At 43.9% G+C, this 8,749-nt stretch overlaps 1 protein-coding gene across 1 annotated transcript; it reads left to right on the top strand.

Annotated features, from left to right (window-relative positions):
- Positions 1–935: 935 nt before the first annotated feature.
- On the top strand, positions 936–7,835 carry linc.pou2af1 (lnc RNA pou2af1). The gene is made up of 5 exons (XM_061682651.1): positions 936–1,498; positions 1,852–1,952; positions 2,223–2,274; positions 2,693–2,976; positions 5,165–7,835. Exons 1-5 carry the CDS (start codon positions 1,489–1,491, stop codon positions 5,516–5,518), a joined length of 801 nt encoding a protein of 266 aa, XP_061538635.1. The 5' UTR covers positions 936–1,488; the 3' UTR covers positions 5,519–7,835.
- The last annotated feature ends 914 nt before the right edge of the window (positions 7,836–8,749 follow it).

Genomic DNA, 8,749 nt, shown 5'->3' with positions numbered 1-8,749 from the left:
ATGGATAAAACTCGCTTGCCTCTGAATATTCAAATCGAAAGTAACGCGCAATCAAATCATTGTCAAATCATTGAGTTCTAGGGGTTTTAAATAGTAGGCATGGAGGGAGAAAATCCCAAACTAATATGTTCCCAGCTATATTACAATATTGTTGTATGCTCTGACGCAGCTCGAACAGATTTGTGTTGGCATTTTTGGAGACTTTTGCACAATTTTCGCTCTTGGTCATTTGTGCTGAGGCAGAAGGGGACATTGAGGAGGGAAACTTCTCATCATCTCTGTCGTCATGTCTGGTGAGTTTCGACCAGGATTTTTATCGAGTCCAATCCACTTGTAGCTTTTTTTTTCTTCTTCTTCTTCTTCCCCTTCTCTCTTGTCTCTCTATCTCGCTCCTGTTAAACACAAAATAAAGAAAACAGAAGTGACTCTTGAAATGATAATTCAAAATATGAATTCAAGCGTGAGGGGCAAGTGTCCCCCCCCCCCCCCCGCCACCCCCTTCACTTCGCAGCAGCTAAGTCCGTTGAAAATTGGACACCATTGTTCCCAAGTTGACAAAAGAAGATATAACTGAATTTTTAAACCATGCACCTGTTTCTTGGTGCATCAGTGGAGTCCATTATCATTCATGACTGCGTTCGCTCCAATCATATCAAGCGCTGCGTTTAGTGTATTTCTTTATTTTTGTATTATGATTTGGCGTTTTCCGAGCACAATGATCTTCATTTTATCCAACAGCCATGAGAACCATTCGGACAGTTGTCGTGCCGTTGTGTAACAAGCAGTTATGGCTGAACGTGTTACAGTGGGATGTGTCTGCCGTTTCATTTCGGCCCGCTCTTTGCTTCGCCGCGTTTAAAGACAAATCATGGAGAAGCATTTAGACGTATGAATATTTATCAGATGGCGTCGCCGGTCGTCCGATTAGCGCCTTATTAAATCGACTCACGTGTTTGCTTGGAGAAACCGCGCAGAAATGTCGATTTGAATCAATAGAAGAGATCGGAGAGCCATTTGACGACACGCAGCACGGGAACTTTCCCACCAAGTCATCGATCGGACGGCAACATTGCTATCGAATTTGGCCTTTTCACGACGTATTTACTGCGCGATTCCATCTCAGTGGAACACTTCGCTTTTTCATCCTGTCGTATTTGACGCGAACGCGGAGCGACTTTTCCAACCTGGGCTGAACTAGTCAAACACATTCAAAGCGCGAATCAATTTCAGTCATCTTCATTACACACGAGAATCTAAATGTAGCAGTGGCGCATTTTGTGCATCTTACCGGCGTTGTGTGTGTGTGTGTGTGTGTGTGTGTGTGTGTGGCTTGGGTGGGCTGCTCGGAAGAGCGCGTCGAGCAAATCCGCGCTTGGAGTTGAAAATGCCTTCGCTCGCTCCGTGCTCGGAAGTTCCAAGAAGCTTTTGGCTGCAAAGGGGGGAGCGTTGACCCGGGAAGAGCGCGGAGGCTCGCCCGAGTCAAGCTGTATGCGCCGAGGTGTGTGTGTGTGTGTGGGGGGGGGGATTCTGTGCGCTTTTACGCATTTTTACGCACCCCAAAACTGGCGAACCTCGGCCAATCAAAAACAACACACGTGCAAAAATGATTTACTTATATTTCTTATACCATTGTATACTTAAAATACGTATGTGTTGCAAGTTTTTTTTTTCAATCTTCATATTGGGACGCACAATAAGCCAGAAACAAATGAATACTGCAAAGCTTTGCATAAAAAAAAAGTGAATCAAGTGGGCTTTTGGGGAGGGTCGTAGGTGTTTATGATAGTTCAGTGTTTGGTAAACAGTGGTGGCATGCCTCCCCCCCATCCCCACTCGTCCACCCCAATGCAGATAAGCCGCGGGTGTACCAGGGAGTGAGGGTGAAGACCACAGTCAAAGAGCTCCTGCAGAGGCACAGAGCCCGCGAGGCCAACCGTAAAAAAGGGAAAACGGTAATTCCACTCTTTTCCTCAGCGCATATTAGTCACGCTACTTTATTGGCTGGAAACTACAACAGTGGAAGAACACAATAAACCTAACATGCAAATGACTGAGTGCCCTTCCAGCAAAACGCACCCAAACAATATCATGCACACATAGGTACTGGAACACGCAATATTGACAATACTTATCACACACACACACACACACAAATTAAGTAAAATAAATACACGTTTGTGTCATTCCTCTTGTTTATATATTGTTTTCTCTCTGATATTCAGATATCTCAAGCTTGCTTGGATCCTGCGGCTTTATGTGCGTCAACCCTTCCAAGTAAGTCTCCACATCAGCATTGCAACTTTGCACAATCATTACTTTTTCGAACAGTTTATCCCCCCGCCCGCCCCCCTACAAGTATTTCTATGTTACATGCACAGCTCAACCTAGAATCGAACGAGTCAAGCAAAGTTGGAGTTCCCCTGCAATGGCAAAGCACTCTGGACGCACATTACCAAGGACTCAAATCTACAACTCTATGCATGGCAACCACGGCTATATTTAGATCAGAGGTTCCCCACCCACCAGTGCGATGGCCTTAATTGTGTTGTGGGGGACCTAGTGATTATTATTATTATTATTATTATTTTTTGCCATTCATCCGAGCGGCTGTTTGACGCTGGAATGTGGGCTATTTCTTTTTTTGATTCACCACTTGCAAGTTTGACTTGTTGTTTGTTTTTTTAATTAAAAGCATTTAGCTATGTGGAAACCCCCGCCGCCCCCTTTGCGGATCCCGGCACATGTGCAGCCCTCCAGCCGCGCCCCGCCTCCTACCCGGTCCCCGACATCGGGTGCAGCATCCCGGCGCAGGAAGGCAGCTTTTCCATCGGGGACATGATGGTGCCCATCGACTGTTACAGTGCAAACAGCAACAGCGACGATTGCTACGAAAGCACTTTGCCTCCCCCTCCGTCCTTCCCGCTGCCCTGGAGCCACGACCTTGCCTCGGACTCGGACCACTATGGCCACGGGCTGGTAGGTTTGCACTCTGACTACAACAACTAGATTTAGTTCCGTTATTTGATGACCAGAGCAAATGGAGACTTGAAACTCGGGTTACTTTGTGCACTAGTTAACAAAATTGTGTTTGAACACTTCTGCTCAGCTAAACTAAATTCTCTCTTTGTCCTCTAATGATATTTAGAGAAGGGGTCACCAACCTTTTTGAAAGTGAGAGCTACTTCTTTGATACTGATTCGTGTAATGGGCTACCAGTTGGAGATAAACATAACTAAATGCACACAAATCATTATATGGGCACTGATATGTTCTCCGGAAAGTAAAACATCAATAGTTGTTTTTCTTTTTAGGAAATGAAGGCCGCATCCCAAAGCAACCGTCACATTTTTAACAGTTGTGTCAAACTCAAGGCCTGGGGGCCAGACACGGGGCGCTACACCGCTTGAAGGGGTCCACTAAAAGCAATTAAAGTGTTTCTACTTCATGTTTCCTGCTAAATAGACAACAGATATTACAAACATTTTTTTCACCAAATACCTGCTGAACATCAAGTAAACAATATGTTTTTCCATGACTTCTGATTTCAAAATCAATTCCTTATTAACAGTATGCAACAATCAGTCGCTGGGGCAATTGTGTATATCACGTACATTAAGTCAAACAAATCTGACCAGCGATGTATATTCGGCCCACGAGACCATATCTAATGTGTATAAGAGCTGGCCCGCCTGCATATAGCGCATGTGCCACTAATATTACAAATCCCAGAACGCTTTGCTCGTGTGTTGGTTCAGATTCATTTAAGTTTGTTTTCATATGATAAGGTTTCACGTTACATCTCTGGGGAGAAGGTAAAACATGCACAACCGCAGTCAATTTTCAATAACTATTGAGTTTGGCCTGCGACTTTGTACCAATTTTTTATTTTGGCCCACTGTGAATTTGAGTTTGACACCCCTGGACTGTATATGAAATAATATGGTGATTTGACGACGTGGTTTTCATAGTCATAAGGGCCCTCTGAGGAAAAGCATAATTGCAAAATGACTGACAACCTTGGACTCCTTCAAAAAAATAAAATAAATTTTATATACATAAAATAAATTTTATATACACATATATATATATATATATATATATATATATATATATATATATATATATATATATAGGCGGCACGGTGGACGACTGGTTAGAGCGGTGGCCGACTGGTTAGAGCGTCAGCCTCACAGTTCTGAGGACCCGGGTTAAATCCCCGGCCCCGCCTGTGTGGAGTTTGCATGTTCTCCCCGTGCCTGCATGGGTTTTCTCTGGGCACTCCGGTTTCCTCCCACATCCCAAAAACATGCATTAATTGGAGACTCTAAATTGCCCGTAGGCATGACTGTGAGTGCGAATGGTTGTTTGCTTCTATGTGCCCTGCGATTGGCTGGCAACCAGTTCAGGGTGTACCCCGCCTCCTACCAGATGACAGCTGGGATAGGGTCCAGCACGCCCGCGGCGCTAGTGAGGAGAAGCGGCTCAGAAAATGGATGGATGGATATATATATATATATATATATATATATATATATATATATATATATATATATATGTGCGTGTGTGTGTGTGTGTGTGAGAGGCTGTTTAAAGGTCGCTGGGAATACACCGTCTCGTTGCTAAGTTTGCTTATATGAAAGTACATTGCAATGTCTAATCTAATTTAATTGCTGTTTAAAAGGGGAAACAAGTGGCGATATTTGCAAACAACATTTTCCTTTTCAATTATCATATTTTGTTTGTGGTTTTGAACACCACCTTGATATTGTTGCAGAAAAGCAGTAAAAAAAACATTTTTTTTTTTAAATTAAAAAAATCATAGCTCACTTTGCCAAATGAGACATAACACTGGCCTCAGGTTAAAACCTTCTGTCCAAATTTGGTCAATTTAAATTTTTTTCACAAATCGATACTATTGGTCAGTCCCCATGTGGGTATTATTTACAATTATTTACCCATTTAAAGTGTTGCAAATGACTCTTTGATGCTGCAATGTTAATGGCTCGACAAGCATGCCAATTGTTTTGGTTTCCTTAAAAGTGATTTTGGGAGATGCAACGCCAGCGTGATGTTATTTTACCACATCAGCATTTCTGTGTCACAGAAACATTTGGTATGAATGCTGAACTCTCAGCGTTCACTAAACTTCAATCATCTCCATTAGGCTCCCCGCTCCTCACCGGCATCACTGCAACTCTGCAGCCCCGTGGATCACCACAGCTACTCGCCGCAGGATTCTTTCTCGTCCTCTTCCTCTCCCTCCTGCGACGACTCGCCCACCAGGATGGCGTGCAACTTCATTAGCTACGCCTCAGAGCGCTACCACAACCAGCACTGCACCCTCCAGGACTGTTATTGCCTGACTCAGTGCTGGGCCGACCCGCAGGAGAGCTTCTGCACTCCTGAATACTCGCCTCATTACCCTCCCACAGACTATGCATACCCCTGCCTGGTGGAAGAGAATTATTTCAAGAGCAATTTTGCAATGAGCACTGAAATGTTTTATAATGTATTATGATGTCGGGTTTATTGCTTTTCAAGCACTCGGTAAGGATCTGCTTGTACGTGGCAAGGGTGGAGTTGACATGATGAATGGATAATGGATGGATGAAATGTTTGTTGATTTTGGGGTGTTCTTTTTAATTCCTCAGATTTATTTTCATAGCCATAACAAGTTGACATTTGTCATAAAATATTAAAACATCATAAAGCTTATGAGCTATCCATTATCTTCCGCATTTTCCGGGTTGCACAAATACAACTCCTCAAGGGAAACGATGTCTAAAGTGATGTTTATAAGGTTTCAGGTAAAAAAATAAATCCAGTGCTCAGGCACTGCTACGGCGTATACATCTGCAGCTGTGCAGCTGTATAATCCAGATCTATGTATGTATAAACTATCCATCCTTCCATTTTCTGTGTATGTATACCCCTTATTCTCTGTCATTCGCTCATTCTCTTCACACCAGGAAAGTTCCTTGGTCTGTTTGTTTGGACTGGACCAAAAGCGGACTTGACTTTTTTTCGTTCGGTGTGGTTCGCATTTACATTGCACATTCACACATTCGAGGGCGGGACAAAGCATAGACTCGGCATTTCTTTTCTGCAAATTTGCGCTCTTATTAAAGCTGCAAAATATTTTGTGGCGTCAAGTATTAGGTCCGAAACAAGGATAGGAACCTTGTATAATGAACTGTGTAGCAGCGTTTAGAGGACCAGTAATAAGGGACGGAGTAACCTGGCATGCAGCGTCTGTCGTTCCTACGGTTATAAGCTATGGGATATTGACTTGTTGGGTCAGAGGGAGGCCAATTTGTATCCGCATCACAAACGAACAGCACTGACTTCATTTGGAAGTGGACCGAGACCACCTCAACAAGTCGGTCTCGGAGCAGTTGTTTGGTGCGCACCAGGATTAGCTTGTGTGTATTCACACCTGCACAAACGGCATGGACCAAACGGGAAACAAACTCTGGTTCACTTGGTCCAAATGTGGCAGCTGTGAATACACCCTTAGGGTCAAAGGATAAGATGGAGCCCATCCCAGCTGACTGACCAGAAATTTATGGAGATCAGTTTGAACTGAATGTAATCATATGAATTCATCCATCAACATAAATAATTATATAAAAAATAATAATTTACATATTATTATAGAACTCTGAGCAGATCTCATCCATCCCCGGCATGCTGCCACTGAGAAGCTTTTTAAAGTGCCACAAAACAGGCCAGAAATGTTGTGTAAATTCGACACAACACAGAAAAGAGTAATGTTAAGAAGCTGGACAATCAATGGGTGGATATAAAAAAAAAAAAAATCGCTAAGTATGTGAAATCAGGCTTCAAAATGGTCCAGATTTGAGACATTCTTTGAGCTTCCAGACGTTGTAGGCATGTTGCTTGGTGCTCTGCACAGTCCCGCCTCTAGATGTCAATCAAATACTTATTCTATCGAGGTTTCGCTGCTACTTTCCTGCAAGCAGTGTGAGAGAGGATCAATACTCATCACATGGCTCTCCTATGGGTGGGTGGGGGGCGGGTGCGGGTGGGGGTGTTTGCAGGGGGGGTGGGGGGGGGTGGCATTGGGTCCATGCGGCCCCCACTGGGTGGCCAGTTGTCAGGGCGCCTCGGTGCAGGACGTGTCCCGACCGCCAGGCTGCTCTCGGGTGGACCCCCTGGGCCCGATCCCGCCCCTCGATTGATTGGGTGGGGTCCTCAGCCTCTGCGGTGCGGCCACAGCAATTACAGGACACTTCTGTCAGTCTTTGTGCATGTAAAACGGTGTCAATTCACTTGCATGTATCAGCAGGCACACACCACTAGGACTCTTTCACTGGGTGTGGGGTCACGCACTTACTGCGACAAATAACTCATGAATATGCAAATCGCTTGTGTATCCCCTCATTTATACTCTCGTCCTGTAGACTTTTATCATTTACATAATTAATCCCACCACACTTCAGTTGTACAGCCGGGTTCACGACCCTGGTCCTGCATGCTTCTTCTCCTGTCCTTGTCCTGTTCTATCTTGTCCTGTCCTTCCCTCACAGGGTGTAGCACAACAGCCCCATGCAACACTCATATTTAATGTTTCATATAAAATAAAATAAAAATAAATACATAAGAATAAAAAAATAATAATGTACTGGCATTACCGGATAACTACCAACCCTTTATTGCTCAGTGACTGTTTTTTTGTCAATGTCTTTATGTCTCAAAAGTGTTCTCTGTCAATTGACTGTCTGTTGTCGTACAAGAGCGGCTCCAACTACTGGAGACAAATTCCTTGTGTTTTTTTGGACATACTTGGCAAATAAAGATGATTCTGATTCTGATTCTGATTCTGATTGTTGTAGATAATGTAATGATTTACTTTTCTCATCCTGTTTGCAATCATTGCTTTGTCTTTGTTTCTCTCTCCCCTTTGTTTCTCTCTCTTATAATACTAAGAAACCACAGCAGAAGCTTAACAACTCCACTGTGATACAGTAAAACTGTTCCGGCATTAAAGGGGTACAGATTTTCCATTCTGCGTGACCTAACAGCTGAACAGGACAAAAAAAAATAAAATACAAAAATAAAAAAGAGACACATCACATGCTTTCATGTTTGCGTTGAAATTCAGCAGGCCGTTAATTGACCGAGGGAATAGTCATCCGCGACGCGTTGCGTAGAGAAGGGGGGTGGGGAATCTGTTGTTGCGAGTTGTAGCCTTTGGCGACAACAGTCGAACGATTCCCCCCTCCTCTTCCTTGACGAGTGGCTGAGAGCCCTTCGCCATTGTGCGGGACTTTTGCCGTGTACTCTAACTGCTTTCGGCCTGGTGTGGGGCCGCGGATCCTCTACAGTTCACTGCTGCCTCGCAACACAATGCGTATGGCGCTAGACGGCAGAGATGTTAGCCCAAATAACACAAAACACTTGCACTTCAGGGAAGATATATTTTTTTGAGTAGCGGGCATACTTTGATGGGTAACTGCGCATTATTCTGGTCGAACTGGGTCCATTCTGAATGAGGAAGTGGCAGTTTCGCAGGATGGCCAATCCATGGAAAAAGGGAGCTGGAGTTTATAAAGTGGGGGATGGAAAGTATACGCCCAAACCTCTTGACGTCACCAGGAGAGTTTTTAGCTCCGCCCACGAAATCAGGAAAATTTAGAAGGTGAAAAAGAGTTTTAAGCCATATCGGAACAATTCAGTTCTATATTGTTCTCAGTCTTTGCACGTTTTCAGAACTTATGTTTAAACA

This window comes from Phycodurus eques, chromosome 7, assembly GCF_024500275.1.
Source record: "Phycodurus eques isolate BA_2022a chromosome 7, UOR_Pequ_1.1, whole genome shotgun sequence".
In the NCBI taxonomy this organism is placed as follows: domain Eukaryota; kingdom Metazoa; phylum Chordata; class Actinopteri; order Syngnathiformes; family Syngnathidae; genus Phycodurus; species Phycodurus eques.
This window is presented reverse-complemented; position numbering and strand designations above follow the sequence as displayed.